General features: G+C 38.9%; 1 protein-coding gene across 5 annotated transcripts in view; it reads right to left on the bottom strand.

Moving 5' to 3' along the window:
• Positions 1-22,953, bottom strand: part of ADAM17 (ADAM metallopeptidase domain 17) — a 52,384-nt gene that overhangs the window by 15,442 nt on the left and 13,989 nt on the right. For 3 of the 5 annotated variants that reach the window (XM_031032657.2, XM_081797218.1, XM_006737555.3), the window contains 9 exons: positions 19,844-19,974; positions 18,716-18,804; positions 11,698-11,866; positions 10,299-10,432; positions 8,430-8,519; positions 6,385-6,498; positions 4,704-4,848; positions 4,507-4,595; positions 2,712-2,864 (listed from right to left, as the gene is read on the bottom strand). In XM_031032657.2, the coding sequence (XP_030888517.1) occupies positions 2,712-2,864; positions 4,507-4,595; positions 4,704-4,848; positions 6,385-6,498; positions 8,430-8,519; positions 10,299-10,432; positions 11,698-11,827 (855 nt within the window). In that variant the 5' untranslated portion in view covers positions 11,828-11,866; positions 18,716-18,804; positions 19,844-19,974. Of the gene's footprint in view, positions 1-2,711; positions 2,865-4,506; positions 4,596-4,703; positions 4,849-6,384; positions 6,504-8,429; positions 8,520-10,298; positions 10,453-11,697; positions 11,867-18,715; positions 18,805-19,843; positions 19,975-22,953 lie in introns of those variants that run through there. The other 2 variants (XM_081797219.1, XM_081797220.1) reach the window with 2 other exon arrangements.

The following is a 22,953-nucleotide window of genomic DNA, read 5'->3' as shown; positions in this document are numbered from 1 at the left end:
GTAAGCTCTACGCCCAATGTGGATGACGGGCACTTCCTGAATTTATTTTTTTTAAGGTTTTATTTATTTGAGAGAGAGAGAGCAAGCATGAGCAGGGGGAGGGGCAAAGGGAGAAGCAGAATCTCTGCTGAGCAGGGAGCCCGATGTGAGGCTCAATCCCAGGACTCTGGGGGATCATGACCTGAGCCAAAAGCAGATGCTTAACCGAATGAGCCACCCAGGTGCCCCAACCTCCTGAATTAAAAAAAAAAAAAAAAGAGGCTCTGGCCAGGCACTGTTCTCCTTAGAAGTCATTACAAGGCCATGGAAGAGCTCACAGGGAAATTTCACTACGGAGAACTTGTAGAGCAAGAGTCTGCAAAGTAAGGTAATTTCCCCCAAAGTACTCACACCATCCTCCTAACAAAGAAGCAAATGACTATAGAATGCACTGTGTAATACTACAGCCAGGAGCCAAATGTGGCTATTACAATTTCTTTTTCCTCACCACATACTTCATACTTTCTATTATAGAAATGTTCACACAGCTGCAAAATGGACAGAATGGTATTGTGAACGCCCACATGCCCCTCACCAGCTTCAACAATGATCAACTCATGGCTTCCTAACTCCTCTGTACCCTCACCACTTCCCCTCTGCTCCCACACTGCGTGGTTGTTGTTTTTCAACAGCTTTATTAAGGCATGGGGCGCCTGGGTGGCTCAGTCGTTAAGCGTCTGCCTTCGGCTCATGTCATGATCCCAGGGTCCTGGGATCGAGCTCCACATCCGGCTCCCTGCTCAGCGGGAAGCCTGCTTCTCCCTCTCCCACCCGCCCTGCTTGTGTTCCCTCTCTCGCTGTGTCTCTGTCAAATAAATAAATAAAATCTTAAAAAAAAAAAGTTTTAAGGCATATTTTACATATCACAAAATTCACCCATTTCAAGTGTCCAAATCAGTGATTTCCAATAACTTTTCCAAGTGGTGCAGCCATCACGATAAATCAACTTGTGGACATGTCCCAATAAGGTCCCTCATGTCCTTTTTCAGTTAATTCCCATTCCCAGCTCCAATCCCAGGCAATCACCACTGAATTTAAATAAAACATAATTTAAAAAGAATAATAAAATAAAATAAAACAGCATTTAAAATTGTTACTTGGTCTCTCCGGTCACATGTGGAGTGCTCAATGGCCACCTATGGCTAGGGGTTGCTGTTTAATACAGAATGTTTCCGTCATGCCAGAACCTTCTACTGAATAGCACTGAGCTAGAATGTACATGATTAGAAATGAAGAGACAGGGGCGCTTGGGTGGCTCAGTCGGCTAAGCATCTGACTCTTGGTTTTGGCTCAGGTCGTGATCTCAGGGTCATGAGATCAAGCCTCATGTTGGGCTCCTCAGGGAGTCTGCTTGAGATTCTCTCCCTCTGCCTCTGCCCCTCATCCCACTCGTGCACACGTTCTCTCTCTAAAAATAAATAATTTTAAAAAAATGAAATACAGAGACAACTATGAAAAACAGAGGAAAATTCAACAGGGTATGTGACAAGTCGGAAGAACAGGCAAACGAAGAGGGCAAAGCGCCTCAGGCGCAAGCTGTCAAGCAGAGGAAATACAAAACTTAAGATGCAAAGCAAGAGAGGAAGAGACCGTTTATACTTAATAGCCAAGGAAAAAGATGACAAAAAGAACACGAGAAAGAAACTTCCAAAAGCACGGTCAGGGCCAGGGAAACACAAAAGTAATCCCTTCCTCTAGCTCCCTGCCAGGCTTTAAAGTGCCACACCCTGGCTTGAAAAAGGAAACCAGGAGAAATACTTCACCATCTTTCCCAGTTAGTCAGCCCTCTCTAACTTGGCAACAACACCAGTATGTTCTTCTCATGATGCTTTGTGCTGCTTAACTTCAAGTGAAATGCACAAACCAGATGTCTGTGAGCACTTTCAGGTCAGAGTCTAGGAGCCAGTCGTGGCCACTCTTAAAGTTTCTCCCACGGACTCGTGTACTCTCAGAAACCCCCGGCAGCAAACTGTTCATTTATTTACTCAAACTGCTACGTGCCAGGTACCCTGCTAGGCACTGGAGACAGAACTGTGAACAAGATAAGCAAGGGCCTTTCCCCCCGGAGGTTTACAGTCTGGCAAATTATGTATTTTGTTGCAAAAGTTTATGAAAACATGCAAATTAAGGAGAGTTAAAAGGAACAACAGCTTATATAAGAAATGACATGAAATTTTTGGGGTGCGTGGATGGCTCAGTCGGTTAAGCGTCTGCCTTTGGCTCAGGTCATGATCCTGGGGTCCTGAGATCAAGTTCCACATCAGGCGCTCCCTGCTGAGCGGGGAGCCTGCTTCTCCCTCTACCCCTGCTTCTCCCCCTGCCTGTGCTTTCTCACTCAGTCAAATAAATAAATAAAATCTTTAAAAAAAAAGAAATGACATGAAATTTTTAACTTGCGCCAGACCTTGCCATCTAGAACTCCAGCACAAGCCATTACTATCACGAATTTTTCATATAGCCCCAATCAACACAATTAACTCTGATAACAGTCCAAATGATAGCTTCAACCAGATTTGATGGTCCTCATTTCACTCTAAAACACACAACCAAGTTTGAAGGTACTTCATAATTTGCAGTTCCATCCCTGGAATGGAAGGCTTTTCTGAGCTCTCATTATAATTAAACATAGCCTCTTTCCTTCCTAATCTAAAAATGCTCCAAAAGATACATACCTTATTGTTCTCATGATCTCCACTCACAGCGATGGGATACATAACGTATTTTCCTCCCTGGTCCTCATTTGGGGCACATTCCGCTAGGCCATCCGGATCATGTTCTGCTCCAAAATTATGTCCCAATTCATGAGTTGTTACCAGGTCAGCTTCCTTAAAGGATCATGCAAAGTAAACATTATGACTTAATATCCAACCGTCAGCTGCTGTGGCCAACTAGGCCCTGCTTTTCTTAAATGAGGTCCTGATTAATGCGACCAACAACAGATTAGCAGTAGGACTGTGGGAGTTGGGAGTGTCACGATTGAAGGGCCCAACACAGTGGGATAAAAAACCAACACCAACTATAACGTCATAGCCAAACTACCAGTGTATCAGAAACTAGTATTTCCTATCAATATCCATTCTCCTCTTCTTCCTTCCTTAAAAAATCCTAATCCTGCTCAGGTTGCCAATATACTCTGTTAAAATAGCCACCTTCCCATATTTCTTTGAAGGTAGGTCAGTCACATGACCGATTCTGTCCAGTGAGATATAAACAGAAGCCAGTGGGTGGGACTCCAGAGGTTTTTTTTTTTATAAGGGACAGATGAGGCTCTGTCCTCCTTTCTGCAGCACGAACAGAACCACCTTGTGAGCAGAGGATAAGCATGAGGACAAAGGCCTGTGCTCAAAGGGGCTGAGTAAAAACTGGGAGGATCCTGGCTCCCTGAGAGCATCACTAAGCTGCTGCAGCACCCACGGATGCTATCCATGACCCTGTTGTTGACTGAACCAAACACACCTCTTATTTAAGTCGCTGTGTTGGATTTTCAGTCGCATGGATTTGCTGGAATGTGCCTAACATATTCCTAATGGATATACCTGGGCAAAAACAAGATCCTAAAATCTTCTAGAGGAAAAAAACAGGTCACATACAAAGGATAAAAAATCAGAATGACTTCAGATTCTAACGGTAACACAAAATACTAGAAGACAATGGAGCGATGTCTGCAAATGCTGAGAAAATTTAATTATCAATCAAGTTTAAGAGAAGGTTAAACACAATTACAGATATGCAAAAATCTCAATTTGCCTCTCATGTACCCTTTTCTTAGGAAGCTCCTGGAAAATAGCTACACCAAAATGATGGTATAAATCAAGAAAAAGAACAGGGGCTCTGGGTGGCTCAGTCAGTTAAGCATCTGCCTTCAGCTCAGGTCATGATCCAAGAGTCCCATTATCAAGCCCTGCATCGGGCTCCCTGCTTGGCGGGGAGTCTGCATCTCCCTCTGACCTTCCCCTCTCCCTCCCCTCTCAAGTGCTCTCTCCCTCTCACTTGCTCTCTCAAATAAATAAATGGAAGGAAGGAAGGAAGGAAGGGAGGAAGGGAGGGAGGGAGGGAGGGAGGAAAGGAAGGAAGGAAGGAAGGACGGACGGACGGACGGACGGACGGACGGACGGACATGAAGTCCAGGAAATGAGGGAGTTTGGGGAGGTCTTCAAATGACAGCTACATTGCAGGACTGGGAGCCAAGTAGCCTGCAGAGAAACCACAGGATGAAGGGCTCCAGGAGGGGTGTCTTCAGGAAAAACAATGACCCTGATGGGTCTCAAAAGAAATCTCACAGGTAGCTTTTTATCTTTTTCTTTATATTTTTTATTTTCACATTTCCCACCAAAACACATGTTATTTTTTTAGGCAGAAACAAAAGTACGCATTACTTTTTTTAAAGATACCTACATAAATATATACAACTGAGGTTCTACTACAATAAACTCAAAATCTATCCTTTTAAAAAATAAGAGAACATACCTTTGTAAGGATGGTTTTACCATAATTTTTTGTGCTGGTCAATCCACTATTCAAATAGATATTTTTCTTTCCAATTGGACTATAATAAGCTAGAGGACAAAGAAAATAGAGACAAATTGCTTATTTAATACAGGATTACAATACAATCTAATCAGTCTGCCATTCTCACATATCCACACAACAAATGGAAGACTTACCCTTTGGGCAAATGCCTCCATGACTGTTTGCTCTGGGAGAACCAACATAAGCTAACCCAAGAGTTCCCATATCAAAATCTTGATAGGTGAAAAGATGTGCCAGGCAGACTTTAGATGCTTCTTCGGCTATATCAAAGCTAAATTGCTTTAAGAAAAAAAGTACTCTTAATTAGATTAACAATTGCATCAGACTAAAAGATGTTTCAGCAGACACTGGAAAATACCACATGACTGACTGCAGCTCTACATCAGCAACCACAAAACTGTGCAGCACTATGCTCCTTACATACAATTTTCACCCACCTATATAGGTAAGAAGTGGAGTACCATCTAGTCCGGGAGGGGGATGGGATAGGGAAGAACTTGGGAGCTTCTTATAGCAATTCAAAACCAAGAGGGCTGGTTGAAGCCATGCAGCCTGGTCCTGGAGACATGCCAATTCTGTTAAGTCTCAGGGCTTGACTACTCCTTCCAGGGGATGTCGGCACCTAATACCAAACAGATTCCTCTAAAGTATTTCAAGGACTCTATTTGGTTTTGTATGTATTTTTTTTTTAAGTTTATTTTTAGTAACCTCTACACCCAACATGGGGCTCGGTATCACAACCCTAAGATCAAGAGTTGCATGCTCTTCCGACTGAGCCAACAAAAACACCTAGGGTTTTTGTTTTAACTTTGCGTTGGTTTTCCAGCCTCCAGAACCGTGAAAAATACATTTCTGCTGTTTAAGCCACCAGTCTGCAGTGCTTTGTTACTGGCACTCTTATATCCTTGCCGAGCCTCTTGAGAGGTGAACGGTGCTGCCTCAAGCTCTGGGGGAAGTGGGTCACCGCAGAGACGGCAAGTGGAGTACTGAACACATGCAGCACTCTATGCATCTCAACCTGGAAAAAGAGCTGGTAATATCCTTTAACTCCACTCAAGCTTTGAAAACTTAATTTTTGCCCCGTGAGACTGATGAGCCACACTGTACATGGACTAACCCATGGAAACCACTAGATAAATAAATGTTATAAGCTGTGAATTTTCGGGAACTTGTTAGAGCAGCCACAGGAAACCAATACACTTACTAACATATTAAAAGATCACTATCACTTCACAGAAGATGATTTTACAACAAAGCGATCATATACACAAACTCAAGACACTAAAATATGTGGCAAAAAGGATCAATCATACCCAGTCGAGGCAAGAATCATATGGCATAGAATGTTTAGGCTATCTTCAGATTACCAGAATACAGTCACAAAGATTTTTAAATCCTATAGAAAACTTCCACATCTTCAAGTTATATTTCTACTAATACATTTTCATACTGTTTGACAATTACTGACCTAACAGATCTACTGATAAGTTTCAAAGAAACCTGAACAAAATGGTGTGCAAAAAATGTTTATATTGAGTATACATTTTCTAAAGTCCCAATACTTCAACTAGATTCTCAAAGATATTAAGATCAAGAAGTACCACTTTCTAGCATTTTTCATTTTCACAACTTTTTGGCCCGTCTTGCTGTCTGCCCTGCTCCAGGGATGAGGTCACTGCTGCATTAGCTGGGGTGGACTGCTCCTGGTTTTCAATGACCTTTCTCAGTGCGCCCCTTCATTGATGCAGACATGCCCCATGTACTAGAAACCACAAAGGGCACTAACAGCATCATGTCTGGGACTCCACCACCTACCTCTAGCAACATCTTCACATCCCAAGCATCCTTTTCTTCATTCGGGTAACTTTTTGCCATGTTATAGTGCCTTTCACCAGGTTTCACCTCTTGTGGAGACTTGAGAATGCGGATCTATACTTAAAGAGACAATATACTTAGAACACTTCAGAAAAAAGTCACAAGACTGAAATAATACTGCACTGTTTTAGCTATTCAAAATAAGATCATCTGCCATTCTAGAAAAAATGTTTTAAAACCAAAATTCCATAAAATTCTTCAGCTCTAATATTCATTTAAAAACAAACTGAGAAGCATATGCTATGGAAAACATGTATGTCAATGACTTATTTATCAATTTATAAATGTATTCCTAAACTCTTATTTCCTCTACATTTAGTTTGACAAAATGAGAACCTGGGTTCCCTGAGTCTAAAATATTCACTCCAACTATAGTCAATGATTCAGAGACACAGAACAATTAGATGTCTGTCACTGCACCCCATAGAAATAAAAGATTATAAAGAACAGGGGCTTTTCCTTGTACATACAGTAAAAATTCATGTTAATCCTGCTTTAATAAAAAGGGAACAAAGGCTTTCCTCCGAAGGAGATGAAACGTTATCGACCGGTGAGGGTGTTTAGGGCAAAGAACAAAGCCAGGCTCAGCTCAGCCCTTTCTGGCCTCTCCGCTGGCTAGACCTGCCTGGAGGGGTGTAATCTGGGCTGCTCTGCCACCACGTGGCAGGCTCACAGGGGAGGGCTCTGTGGCTTTGGTGGCGGGTGGTCAAGATCAATTCTGGGATGAAACAAAAGCCCACTATGATTGTACATCTAAATCACACTGTCTAATCCATTATCATTATTATAAAGCTGGTATTTCAATCTCCTACACTGCACCTATTTTTCCAAGTGGTTCCAACTTCTTAAGGCAAAACGGAGTTTTATTTATTGGGCCCCTAAAATCTGAACATGATGCAGCTATTTTAGACAAGTGAGGCAGCTTTCTATGTACCACAATGGAACAATCACCAACATATTCGCAAAATGAAAAAGCAAGGTGCAAAAGAGTAGAGCATACCACCATGTGTCAAATACACACATATACATACACATGCTATGCATGCACAAAATCTCTCTGGGACAATACTTATGAAACTTGTGACGTGGATGTCTCTGGGGAAAGGGACTGGTTTGACAAAGAGGTTGAAGAGACTTACTTTTCACTGGCTTTTGTACCATGTGTATATATTACCTATTCAAATAATAACTTAAAAGAAAATGCAAAACAGTAAAAGAGAATGGAAAAGGGAAAAATAATTCTCTTAGTTTCATACAAGTACTATAAAAGTTTAACATTTATATAGTATGATGTATGATTTCAGAAGTTTTGTTTCTTAATCTCTAAATTCTATACTACAGAACCTATAAGAATATGGTTAATTTAGTACAAAAAGTCTGGAAGAAACAAGAGATAATAATTTACATATTAAGTATCCGTCCAAAGCAATACCCAACTTCAGACGTCTTTTTAATTAGTCTTATCAATTTCGAACAATGTTTACTATGAGATATAACTAAGATGACATCAATACACCATTACTGGATGTGCTCTATCCACAGATTAGAAGAAACCAGAAAATTCTGGGGAAAAGAGATCTACTGGTTCTATATGCATAAATGCCTTACAAATGTACACAGTATTTCTGAGTAAATTTTCTAAGGTTTCAACAATATGTGCCAACATTCTAACTAAAGACATAAAGCATAATCAAAAAAAGTGAAACAATGAAGGGGATAAAAACAACATAAATTCAGAGAAAGACGAGATCACAGCAGCCTAAAAAGGCTTTCTGCCTACAATAAGCCTAAGAACAAAAGACTTCACAATCTGTAAATAATTCAAAAACACTATACAATTTATCAGATAAAAATCACTGGCATCTGAAAATTTGTAAGATTAGAGTCGCAGATCAGTTTTTGGGTTCTGAATACAAGTGACAAATATCTGCATCACATCACTCAGCAGAGTAATAAAAGCCACATCCACATCCATTGGTAAATACCTGCTCTATCTGTATTCCATAACCTTTAAAACCCGCATTGTCCCATGAAGTGTTCCGATAGATGTCATCCACTCGGTCAATAAGCTCTATCTGTGTTTATAAAAGAGTGAGAGAAAGACATGTATTACCACTCTGCAACATAATATAAATTTTGCAGGGATTAAAATGGTCAGTTTAGAGAAAATACCACTGTATAAGTTTCCACCAATCACAAAACTAGCATTAAGATGTTATTCTTTGTCATTGATCACACTAACAAAACAATTATTCCTAGTCTCAAACTTAAGAGTATTATTATTAGAATCAAGAAGTGGTACAGTTCATCTCAAATTTTAGGTGATCAATTGCATATGAACCAAAATATCAAGTAACAGGCTTCTAAAAAACTGCCATTTCAATCAACTATAAAAATGAAAGTTAAAAGTCAACCAGTGTACCTAAAATTTGCCCTTCTAAGAAGCAGTCCATCTCCACTCCATCTCTCGGCAAGAACCTCAGAACCCTTCCTCAGAAAAAGGTGAGGGGCAGTGACAGATGCTGCTCAATCTACCCCCGGCCCTCACTGGACAAAGTCCAGCACCAAGGACTGGGCAGAGAGAAAGAGGAGTGAGCTTCCACCGGACGGTCCCCCTTTCTTCTGTCCTCTGTTTTGGATGGCAGGTGAGGTAGACAGAGAATACTGGGTTGGGGGGAGGAGGAACAAGGGTGACTCCAACTACGTAAGAACATAATACTCATTACCCATCTCTTCCTCAGACTATTCTGTTGTTCATAAAATGGCTAGATGAGGCTTGTTGTAGCAACCGTGAAGCGCATTAGAAATCTAAAAACTGTTCTTTGCTTATAATAAGTGTAAAACTAAGAAATGCAACTGTTAAGACTGGACCTCTCATTATATTCATATTTGTGGTGTAATGAACAAAAAAGTAAATTAAAACCCCTTAATACAAACCCATATTAAGAAAGAAACTTTTTCAAGAAAGAATCTCTCTTACTTAGAAACAAGAACTGCAGTGACTTCACACACTACTCCTACTACCCTCATAATAAATTCTTTCACTTGACACTGGAAGGGGAGGGAAAGAAGGGTGAGGGAGGGTATGAATAAAACAGAGAGAACGGAAAAAGCAAGGCAATGAGAAAGGCGTCTTTTGGGGCCTACACTCTTGATTCATGAATAGCTGCATTCTCTTTTATTCCCTCAACAACATTTTGTCAGTGCCAAGTTAACATGACGAATGAGATCATACTAACAAAAAATGTCCATGAAATGGGATTCCCTTGGCTTTTCAAATAATAATATAAAGGCTCAAAATACCCAGTGTCAATACTTCTGTAATCTTTCCTTTGAATCTTTGCCCTATAGTTAGTTATGACCATGAAAGTCCCATCTACTCCACGAAGTTATATTCCAACAATTAGCTATTTTAAACAAAAACCAAACTGACCATCTTCTCTGAAATATACATATAAACAGAGAATACACACAGGTTCAGACAAATACTTTTTTTCCCCACTCTGGAGCACCCATCCATCCATATGTCATTGCTATTTTCAAAGAGATCACTTGAATAAAGAAGGGAGGCCTATGTTACAAACTCTCCCTAAACATTAATATGTATAAGAATTCTAATGTGCAGAAAATATTAGTTCAAGGGCATAACGGCTTTTCAAAAACTTGACACTAGAATCTCTACAGAGTAATTTAAGAACCTCAGAGAGCTCCCCATTATTTTAGGAAATAAGAGAGCAATTGGAACAGATCTCATTTCATTACATTTCACACCATAGCAGTCTTCTTTTAAATGGAATTTGCCTACCTACCTTGATTTTTGTGTCCAGTGACCTGATCCAGTATCAGATACTTACTAAGTAATTTGTAGTTGTACTCTCTTCCCCTCTGCCCATGTATCTGTAAAAGCGATGATCTGCTACCACCAACAATTTACACGTGTTCTTCATGGGATTAGGGTCAGCTCTTCTCTTCACTCGATGAACAAGCTCTAATATGAATTTGTATGCACTATTAAATCAAAATTCATCAAAACAAGGAGTTTTTTTATAGTAACCCTTTAAATCTAGCATATTTTTGAAACAAACATTATTTGAGCTTAGTATCCTTAAAGATATCTTCAACCAAAAAACAATTTGGAGGAAGACAGAAAAGTAAAAAGTAGTATGAGGTTTTAAAATCTTAGAATTCAAAACCAAGGAAAAGGGCCTCCTTAATTTTTAAAATAAGGAAACTCTAAAAAAGTACTTAAGTAAAACAATCATCTAATCTATTGTTGGGCTATGAAACTGTCATTTTCTTCTAGAAGTTTACAAATTAAGCAAAATAGTGGTAAAACTATGAAGATAATCAGACATTAAAAATGAGTTTATGGTAATAGGTCATTTTTCTTATCAAACACCCAATTGAGAATTTATTTATACACTAAAATGTTAGTCATATTTTCTAAGTTTTCAAAAATGAGGATAGTAGAGTATTTCTCCAAGATGGTTAGGTTTTTAAATGACCCTAGAGTGATCTGTCCTGGAGCGCGAGACTGGCAGAGTCAGTAGAGCAGGCGACTCTTGCTCTCAGGGTTGTGAGTTCAAGCCCGACATTGGGTGCGGAGATTACTTTAAAAATAAAATCTCTGGAGTATCTGGACGGCTCAGTCAGTTAAGCGTCTGACTTTGGCTCAGGTCATGATCTGAGTCCTGCGATGGAGTCCCGCGTTGCGGAAAGTCTGCTTGTCCCTCTCTCTCCCTCCCCCCCTCCCAACTCGTGATTTCTCTCTCTCTCAAACACATAAAATCTTAAAAATTTAGAAATCTTAAATAAATATTATTTATGTAAATATATATATAAAGTGATCTTTCCCAAGACTTTTCCAAAGATTATAAACTTTTCCAAAGATTGTTTTCAACAGTACTTATTATTTTGTCATTTCTAAATATCCCAAACAAAAAATTTTTCCCACCTCTCCACATCCGCTTAAACACTATATATTATCAATCCTTCTTTAATATCTATTTACAAAAAAAATTTCTCTCAGATTACACAATTTCCCTTTTCTGTAGACTTTTTCCAATCTTTATTGTTACCATTATTTTCTAGTGTTTTCAGTTCTTACATTATAGGCAAAAGAATTAAAGAAATTTCTGAATAAAACTCTATTTTCAAGCCAAATTCTATAATTACTAATCAAATTAACAACCACCCCTACTGAAGACAGCCATAACGCTTGTTTCTTATTTGAAATATATTTTTAAGTCTTACCATCAGGTGGCTCTCTGTCTACCAGCCCTTTTGGAAGCAACTCTTTATTATCCGCCTTTATATAACCACACACTTTTGGAGACTGTAGACGTGAAACATTCTTGATATCTTCAGATTTATAAACTAACATTCTTTTGTCTTTAGTATCATTAATTAGTCTCCAAAGTGGCTAAAACAGAAAACATACATAATTGAGATGCAAAATATAAGAATTCCTAAATACTCGATTCTTACAACATCCTCTGCTTTTTTTTTTTAGATTTTATTTATTTATTTGACAGAGAGAGACAGTGAGAGAGGGAACACAAGCAGGGGGAGTGGGAGATGGAGAAGCAGGCTTCCTGCAGAGCAGGGAGCCTGATGCGGGGCTCGATCCCAGGACCCTGGGATCATGACCTGAGCCGAAGGCAGATGCTTAACGACTGAGCCACCCAGGCACCCCATCATCCTTTGCTTTTAGATAACATTCATTTAAGTAAATGGACTAGTCATTTTATCAAAAATAAATCATTTCAGGGGCACCTGGGTAACTCAGCCGGTTAAGCATCTGCTTCGGCACAGGTCATGATCCCAGGGTCCTGGGATTGAGCCCCGCATCAGGCTCCCTGATCAGCGGGGAGCCTGCTTCTCCCTCTCCCTCTGCTCCTCCCCGCCCACCCCACTAGCGCTCTCTCTCACGCTGTCTCAAATAAATAAAATCTTATAAATAAATCATTTCAATTTTTCTCAGTTTCTATGCTGGTAAATAAACACATGGGTTATTCACCCTTTGGTTTTATATGTATACGAAAAAAGTGTTATTTTGTGCAAATTATGATACATTTTAAAAGATCCAGAAAAGGAAATGCATAACCTTTTCCATCACTCAAAAACATTTATGTAACGCTTGCTGCACACCAACCCCACTCCAGGTGACGACCTACAGCAACAAATGGGAGATGAGCCTTCTGGCCCTGTATGCTTCTCATTCCTGTTTCCTTAGTATCTCCTTGCCGTGAAGGTCTTATACACAGGAGAAAAGACTGAAAACTTGCAGCAATGTGCCTAAAACTCATTATCTCTTTCAGGGAAAGCACTTTAAAAAAATAATCTTCACTTCCCCTATTGCAAGGTCACAGTAAATCAGAACTAACATATTTGAAAGGTTACCCAATTCAAGAACCAAGTTCCTAAAAGGATGGTGATCTTATCCAAACTAGGCAGCTTGTGAGGAAAGTACAAAAAAAACATTGTATATACACACACACACACTTATATTTTATATATATATGGATATATGAAATCATCCCTCCATATCCATCATGGAAATGAAAATCTAAACCACAAGGACACAATTTCACATCCACCAGGATGGCTGGAATCAAAGATAGGTAATGGCAGGTATTGGTGAGGATGTGGAGAAGTCAGAAGCCTCATATACTATGGAATGTAAAATGGTGAGAATGTGGAGCGCAGTCACCACAGAAAACAGTCTGGCAGTTCCTCAAAAGGTTAAAAATAGAGTTACCATATGACCCAGAAATTCCACTCCTGGTATAAACCCAAGAGAATTGAAAATACATGCTCACACAGAAACTTGTTCACCAATGTTCACAGCAGCATTATCCATAATAGGAAAAAAAGTGAAAACCACCCAAATGTCCAACTGATGAATAAGCACAATGTGGCATATGCATAAAACAGAATATTATTTGGCAATAAAAAGAAATGAAGTGCTGACATAGGTTACAACATGGATGAACCTTAAAAGCATTTTTTTTTTTTTAAAGATTTTGTTTATTTATGTGACACAGAGAGACACAGCGAGAGAGGGAACACAAGCAGGGGAGTGGGAGAGGGAGAAGCAGGCCTCCGGCGGAGCAGGGAGCCCAATGTGGGGCTCGATCCCAGGACCTTGGGATCATGACCTGAGCCGAAGGCAGTCGCTTAACCGACTGAGCCACCCAGGCGCCCCAACCTTAAAAGCATTCTAAGAGAAAGAAGCCAGTCATAAAAGACTACATCTTATGATTCCATTTATATGATGACCAAGCAAATCTATAGAGACCGTGGATCAGTGGTTTCCTAGGGCTAGGGGATTTGGGAGCAAAGGGTGGTGGGCTGCTAAAGGGTATGGTATTTCTTTTGGGGGTGATGAAAATGTTCTAAAATTGATGGTGGTGATGACTTCCGTAACTCTAGGATACACTAAAACTCAATGAATTACATACTTCAAACAAGTGAACTGTAGAGTATGTGAATTTTATCTCAATAAAGCTGTTAAATATAGTTGACTCTCCCACAATGCTGGGGTTAGAGGAACTGACCCCCCCCATGCAGTTGAAAACCCATCACATGTAACTTTGGTGCCCCCCAAACAAATACTAATAGCCTACTATTAACCAGAAATCTTACCAACAACATTAACAGTCAATTCACATATTTTGTACATTAGATGTATTATATACTATTTTCTTACAATAATACCTAACTTCTTTATTTTTTCAGTATTTCTAGGCTACGTGGTTCATCTGCGAGTTTTTTCAAATTGTTGCAAATCTCCAAAAATCTTCCAATACATCTACTGAAAAAGATCTGCATATAAGTGGACCCATGTAGTTCAAAATCCAAGTTGTTCAAAGGTCAAATGTATGTGTGTGGATCTTCTTTCATAATCCATGTATGAGGTAGATTTAAGAAACAATGAACTGCAGAGCTAGCAGAAACCTCAGAAAGTTACCTAACCAACCCCTTGGCTGTAGGGACCTTCATTTGGCCTACGAATAGGAAAAGAGAAAAATGTTTTCTTTTGGATCAAACATTTCTAAATTCAGATTAAGAGTTTCCTGATGTAGTCAGTCAGACACAGAAAAAGATAGCAGGATTTGGGATCAGAAATACCCAGGTTCAAGCCTCAACTGTACCTGTATTGTGTGCCTTCAACAAGTAACTTATCTGAAGATAACTTTTTTCATTGGGTAAAGTACTGATACACCTATCTTGAAGATAATGTAAAATAATGAATCCAGTTATATATTAAGATTTCAAGGGCGCCTGGGTGGCTCAGTCGTTAAGCATCTGCCTTCGGCTCAGGTCATGATCCCGGGGTCCTGGGATCGAGTCCCACATCGGGCTCCCTGCTCGGCAGGAAGCCTGCTTCTCCCTCTCCCACTCCCCCTGCTTGTGTTCCTGCTCTCACTATTCTCTCTGTCAAATAAATAAATAAAAATCTTTAAAAAAAAAAAAAAAGACTAGTGATTTAAAAAAAAAAGATTTCAAGATAAAAGTAGTTACTATTACTACCAGTAAAAGCAAATCCTATTTTCACCATTATTAACAAGTTGCCAGAAAAAAGTCATCTGATGAATAACTAAATAAGAGGCAAGAACCTCTTGGACCCTAAATTGGGGGTGGGGGTGGAGGGGAATCTATGAAGGAGATTTTGAGGATGACTGGAGATTTTGACTATGCATTTTTAAATAATATTACAGAATTATTTTTGTTTACTCAGGTGTGTTACTGTTATTGTGGCTATGTAGAAGAATACCTTTACTGTTAGGAGATGCACACTAAAGCATTCAGGGGTGGAGTCATGATGTCTGAAACTTATTTTCGAAGGATTCAGGGGGGGAAAAGAAACAATAAAGCAAACATGGTATTATGCTACCAGTTAATGAAGGGTTACAGGGTATTCTATAATCCTTCTGTAAATGTGAACATTTTCAAAGCAAAAAGGTGGGGAGAAAAAAATCATAATTAAAGTTTAACCTAGGCTTATTTATATAAATAGCAAGCTTTGGTAATAAAATCAGTAATGGCTTATAGTGAGGGGCGCCTGGGTGGCTAGGTTGTTAAGCATCTGCCTTCGGCTCAGGTCACGGTCCCAGGGTCCTGGGATCAAGCCCCGCATCGGGCTGCCCGCTCAGCGGGAGCCTGCTTCTCCCTCTCCCACTCCCCCTGCTTGTGTTCCCTCTCTCGCTTTGTCTCTCTCTGTCAAATAAATAAATAAAATCTTTAAAAAAAAAAAAAGGTTTAATAGTGAAGTGTTAAAAATAAGATGTATACATTTTCCTGTTGACTCTTATGTCTAAGATTTTAAAATTTTTATACCTAAGTGCAGATAAGAATTATGCAATAAATAAAAAAATTACCATTGTATAAACCACTTTTTCTATTAAAAGATTATTAATTGCATGCAGAAGTCCTTCAATAAACCTGCTGAGTTTACTTTTAAGTGAACATCTCACAATAAAATATTAATTATATCCATTTTTGTACTTAGTGAGATAGGGAGATATGGTTGGAAACAGAATTGCTAATTCTCCCCAAGGAATTATTTAGAAAAGTGAGGAATCTGAGCAAATTTAACTTGGATCCTACATGTACACATTTTGAATTAAAAAACAGATTCTTCTGGGCGCCTGGGTGGCTCAGATGGTTAAGCGTCTGCCTTCGGCTCAGGTCATGATCCCAGGGTCCTGGGATCGAGTCCCACATCGGGCTCTCTGCTCCTTGGGAGCCTGCTTCTTCCTCTGCCTCTCTCTCTCTCTCTCTCTCTGTCTCTCATGAATAAATAAATAAAATCTTTAAAAAAAAAAAAAAATTAAAAAAAAAAAAAAACAGATTCTTCTAAGGAAATAAGCAGAAACAACACTGAGCATTCCCTACACTGTTTTATCTTTCTGAGCACAAGACAAGAGGATCTTTCCCACCCTCCTTGGCAGGCAGGTCAGAAACAAGAGTTCCAGTCCCACCTGGGTGGAAGTGCTGTAGCCACTTCCAAGTCCGGCCCTTAGAAACCGCTGTGGGCTTCTCTAGCTCCGTTTCCCATCCGTGGCAACCTCAAACGATATGTGTCCAGACATCAAAGCTACAAGCTACAAGGTAGAGAAGGACCACCCGACCCACGTCCACCTCAGTGAGAGAAAGGAATGAACATGTGCAGCTGCTCAGTTGCAGGAGCAGCTAATGTGAAACCCTGGTACAGCCTACAGAGTTTCCTACCCTGAGACTATATGCACGCACCAAAGGTGTGCCCAGGCTGTTCACCATAGCACTTTTTTTAAAGATTTTAATTTGACAGAGAGAATGCGCGTGCATGCATGCACACAAGCAGGGGGAACGGCAGAGGAAGAGGGAGAAGCAGGCTTGGGAGCCTGACCCTGGGCCCAATCCCAGGACTCCGGGATCATGACCTGAACTGAAGGCAGGCACTTAACCGACTGAGCCACCCAGGTGCCCCTGTAGCATTTTTTATTTCAAAAATTAGAAACAAAAAAAATGAACATCAATGGGAGATTGGTTTAATAAATGGTACCATGTTTCAAGGAACCAACAGGCAAGCATTTATTAAAAACCCTAATTTAGGGGCACCTGGATGGCTCAGGTCATGATCTCAAGGTCCTGGGATCGAGCCCCGTGTCCGGGCTCCCTGCTCAGCAGAAAACCTGCTTCTCCCTCTCCCTCTGCTTGCCACTCCCCCTGCCTGTGTGCTCTCTGTCAAATAAATAAAATATTTTTTAAAAACCCAATTTAGATCTTCATTTATTAATATGGAAAAATGTTCATAATTATAGTTGAATTTAAAAAAATTCATTACAGTATATGCTAACTAAATTGAATTTAAATAAAAAATTAAACAAAAAATACAAGGGTGCCTGGGTGGCTCAATTGGTTAAGTGGCTGCCTTCGGCTCAGGTCATGATCCCAGGGTCTGGAATCCAGTCCCGTGTCCAGTTCCCCACTCAGCGGGGAGTCTGTTTCTCCCTCTCCCCTGGCTCCTCCCCGTCGCTTGTGCTCTCTCTCTCTTGCTCTCACTCTCTCCCCCTCAGATAAATAATCTTTTTTAAAAAATGCATGATAACAAACTGTACATACTGTATGGTCCTAATGTTAGAGGAAAAAGTCTGTACAACCACTTATTTGTGTATACATGTACAGAAAAAAATTTGGAAGGATACTCATCAAAATGTTAATAGTAGTTCTATCTCCCAGTAGTTAGATTTTAGATATTCTATTTTCTGAAAATTTCAGGGAGTATTTTTAAAATAAAGGTACTTTTAAAAAACGAACTAGCTAAAAGATTAAGCAAATTTAAGACTTAATTGATTTGCCTATTTTGGAGCACATGCTCATTTAATTTGTGCTAATTTTCTGACTCTGGTAAACTAGACTCCCCACAACATTGACATTAGATAGACTACATACTAGCCAGACCAAAATAGATCGCAAGGCCAGAGACAGACATTTCTCTTTCACAATGATGGACAAATGACTAGTGGCCATGCAGTCTGGATGTTATTAAAAGTTATAGTATTTATAGCACCAGCATGCGGTCTTAACCCAATCAGCACTCAGATACACATGAAACTTTCATTTTGACCAACCTTAATTGCTGTTTTCCCACAGGTGCTCTGTTTTGGTGATGTCACTACTACCCAGAGTAGTCTCATCTTCCTAGAAACAGAAGCACTTCAATCCACAAATCTGTGGCAAACATTTTGTTTTCTGGACTAGTATCAGACACATGGTTATATATCGTTCTTGGTTTCTACTGCTAGTACTTCAGTGGAAGAGTGGCCAGAGCCCGAGTTTCCTAGTTTCCTCTTTTAACTTCTCAGACTACAAACTCTCACCTTTTATTGCTCTTGTATTTCCTGAGCGTCTAGGAGGGAACGGGAGAAAGAAGACCTGACTTTTATCTTTGAGAACATTTACACTTATAGGAGGATTATTAGAGAAAGAATTAAAAAATGAATCAGGAGAGAAAGAAAGTTTTCTCTTCCCATTATCCACTCCACACATGCGACTTTCTCTCAATTATGGCACTTAGAAATACAGGGTGTATCTTATGACAGCCTCTCAGACATGTAAAAAATATTACCTTTTTTTTTTTTTATAAAAAAATCATCTACTTCACTGGTAAAAACTTTAGACACAAGGAAAAAAAGAAGTATAGTTAAAGACCTTTGTCTTCTTAAAACTGGTAAATGGTTTTAACAGCTCCCCCCCCCTAAAAAAAATGTACATATAGATTTACCTCTATATTATATTCTGCCCCATCTGTGTTGATTCTTATTGTAATATCATCATCTCCTATGTGGGCTAGAACTCTAGAGTCAGGTTCACCTTAAGAGAAAAAAAAAATTCCATCATTAAGAAATACTTATATCAAAAAATAAACTATGCACTACTGTCAGTAAAAATCAATCAGGTCCTTCATCAGAGTGGAATTTGCCTAGGTACTATAGAAATCTACCACAAAGAAACACAGGCCCCAACAAAAAGCAAGATATTCACACTCCTAAAGAGTAGCCTCAACTCATTTGAAACCTTTCTCTTTCCCTCAATCCTCTTGTAAGAATTACCTAGAGTGTGTTATAGAGCAAAACCAAAAACAAACGTGTACATATCCTTCCGAAATAACTTCACCTATTATAAGTTAAGAAAGAACTAAGAGGAGGGCGCCTGGGTGGCTCAGCTGGTTAAGCATCCAACTCTTAATTTCAGCCCAGGTCATGATCTCAGTTGTGAGATCAAGCCCCCCACAGGCTCTGTGCTAGGTGTGCAGCCTGCTTAGGATTCTCTCTCTCCCTCTGCACCCCCACTCCCCCCCCCAAAAAAGAGAAAGAGAGAAAGAGAGAGAAAGAAAGAAAGAGAAAGAAAAAACAAACAAAAGAACGAAGAGGAGGCAGAAAGCATGATCTGGAATACACAGGGCTTGAACTGCACTATTTGCAGATTTTAATGCCATTTCTTTTTTCTGCAGAGGAAGTTCCAGAAGTAAGCCTCAATTGTTCATTTGATATACTGTCTTAAATAAATAACGGAATCCTAAAGTCAATTATTTTATCTCCTAGCTTCCCTGTTTAAAATCTCATAAGGGAAGCCTACAATCCTTCCCTGGAGACAAGAGAAGTTAAATTCTTATCAACTGGGAGAAAATTCATTTTAATCATTAAAATAGACAATTAGTATACATGCTAAGATAATCCCCATCTCCTCCTGTCTGAATGTTCCTCTTTCCAAATTTATGTAACTCAGATAAAACAAAGAATAGCACTTCTCTGACATCCCTTTTTCCTCCCACCAAGAAATATGCAATCAAACTAGATCTGGATACCTAACACCCGAAGACACAAAGGCAAACAAACAAGTCCATACTAACCAACCACATGTCCACTGAAGAAATCCTGCCATTTGACGGTGTACTCACTTTCATCTTTACCATCTACCACCACGACTTTGAAATTTTGGGAAAAGCGCTCAGTACTTGATGTCAGGTATAATTTAAAATGCCTAAAGAAAGAATGCATCCATATTTTACTCTAAGCACATAAAATTTTCACATAAAATTTTACTCTAAGCACATAAAATTAAACTTACTTAAAAAATAAGTTGACAGAGAGCTGACATTAATAAAACACTATGCAAGTTATAACTACTGTTTTACTAGGTACTCAGCATTATATCACCTATAAAGACGAATAGACAAAAAAAAAATTTTTTTTTTTGACAAATTTCTTTAGCTGTAAGAATTTGGCAAACCAAAAAAAAGACCAGATTTTGGCGGGGGGGGGGTAGATTCAAACAGCTTATGCGTTCATCTTTCCTGGAGACCGTGAAGAATAAGGAAACACACGTGGATAATTTAAGTTGGAATCCTGCTTGTCTGAAAAATTTATCAAAGACTGGTATTATTAGATATGACTTATTGAATACCTATTCTGCACTAAATTCTGCTTACATTGTCTCCACTTCACACAGTAAATACTGCTGGCTGGAGGTCAATCAATATACTCAAGATTACACAGCTAGTAAATGATGAAATTGGAAACTGAACTTCCTTTATTTCAAAAGCCTGTACGGGCTGCCTCTACCAATCAAGCTGGTCTTATTGCTGTGCAAAATTAATAACTGCTACTTTCTATATTTAAAAGCACTCATGCTTTTTTTCTCCTTCTAAAGAGAACTTATCCTGAAAAAAATTAATCCACAATTCCTATGAGGAAAATAAATATAAGGTATCCAACACAGACATTAAAATACATACTCCAGCTCTTTAGTTGGCTTGATATTCTTTTGTTTTCTACCAGTTTCAGTCCTGACATAAAATCTGGGTATGGTGAGCAAGAATTTTTCAATTATTATTTACCCTTTCAATGTGCCCATGAACACCAAAGATAAAGGTATGTTTTTCATCTCAACCACAGGAACAAATTTTGTCAGCCGTGGGACTGAAACTATGAAATGTTACTTCCCCATGGGTTTGTCTAAGTCTAAACTGCCAGAAAGAATCTAGACTAGGACTGTCTCCATAGCAACAAATATTTTTAACTTTTTGAGCATAACAAGGTAATTTTAGTTCTCTTGTGGTTTTTTAATGGTCAAAGAGAAAGACAATAGAACATTATTTCAAAAATCCTTAGAACATCTTCTCCTGTTCACCTAAAACCTATCTTCCCACACATTCACAGCTACAATTTTTTTGTTATGCTGACGACTTTGTTTAAAAAAAAAAAAAAAAAGCATCCCTATTCTAAATGCACTATTCAGCTTCAGAGCCCTTTAGGAGTCTTAATATTACTTTTACTTAACATTCTTTCTAGAAAAATCACTGAATTTGCACTTTGTTTTCTACGCTAAGAATCTGCTCTTCTATAAAGATAAGGACCAACAGATGGTAAAATTCCTGTTTTCTGATTTTTCCAATCTTCACCTTTGAGCTATAAAACTTCCAACAGGATATGTCGGTCAGAATTTATATTTTACTTTATCTTACCAAAATTATGTGAAGTCATGTACTTATAGACTTCCTTTAGCATTTTCATTTATCTGAGTTTTGATTTAAGGATTTACAGTAACTACAAACTAGTGTTAATCCGCCTGAATTGACAATATTTCCTTCTTGTATATATTACACACTGTCTAATTAAATGTCACCATATATAGTTACCAATTTATTTTCTTATGATGAGAACTTTTAAGATCTACTCTCTTGGGGAGCCTGGGTGGCTCAGTCGTTAAGCGTCTGCCTTCCGCTCAGGTCATGATCCCAGGGTTCTGGGATTGAGCCCCACATCGGGCTCCCTACTCTGTGGGAAGCCTGCTTCTCCCTCTCCCACTCCCTCTGCTTGTGTTCCCTCTCTTGCTGTGTCTCTCTGTCAAATAAATAAATAAATAAATAAATAAAATCTACTCTCTTACTAAATTTCACATATGCAATACAATATTAACTATAGTCACCATACTGTACATTACAACCCCATGACTTATTTATGACTGGAAGTTTGCACCTCATGTCTATTTTTAATGGTCCATTTAGCTGGATATGTATCACTTCCATTTCTCTACTAGTTCTATCCCTCTTCAAATAATTTGAGATATTTCACTTTTAAGAGAAATATCTAAATCCTTTTTTAAAAGTGCAACATTAAAAAAAAAAGTGTAACATTATCAAAAAGTATTAAAACAATATTTTTAACTTTTTCATTACTTTAGAATAATAGTATTTCTTGATTTATAAAACAGAGGAAATGTTAACTTCTAGGCAAATTTCAGGTTTTTTCTTTGTAAAATTACTTTTTAACTTCTCATACAATTTCTCAGTGTTTCCATGCTTTTCAACTGCTATTATAATAATCATATAAAAATTCAATTTTATGACCTTGGTTTAAATTACCTTGCCTTCCACTACTGTCTAAAACCAGAAAATCTAATCATTTACAATTACCATCAAGTAATGAGCAGCTTCACATTGGTAAGTTCGGCCCTATATAAACTGATCATTTCAAATATCCCACTTCGTTTTCTTTTAACACAGCGTAACAGAAAGGGCCTTGGAGTCTGACAAACCTAGCTCAAATCCTGTTTCCACCACTTACTCATGGCCTTAATCTCTGAATCTAAGTATCTTGATCTACAAATGAAAATAATACCATAATGCCACCTACTAATAACTGAATAGTTTTCAGGGTTAAATAAACTATTTTAAAGTACCTGATCCAAAGTTCTCCTACACAGTTAGATACATTTCCATTTAAACACTTAAGATGGGGACGCCTGGGTGGCTCAGTTGGTTAAGCACCTAGCTTTGGCTCAGGATATGATCCCAGACTTCTGGGATTAAGCCCCAAGTCACCTCTGGCTCCCTGCTCAGTGGGGAGTCTGCTCCCTCACCCTCTGCCTCCGCTCCACTCCCAGCTTCTGCTCTCTCTCACTCTCTCTCTCTCAAATAAATAAAATCTTGAAAATAAAAAAACAACCCTTAAGATGGAA

This window comes from Leptonychotes weddellii, chromosome 10 (genome assembly GCF_054177405.1).
Source record: "Leptonychotes weddellii isolate Sample4059 chromosome 10, ASM5417740v2, whole genome shotgun sequence".
In the NCBI taxonomy this organism is placed as follows: domain Eukaryota; kingdom Metazoa; phylum Chordata; class Mammalia; order Carnivora; family Phocidae; genus Leptonychotes; species Leptonychotes weddellii.
This window is presented reverse-complemented; position numbering and strand designations above follow the sequence as displayed.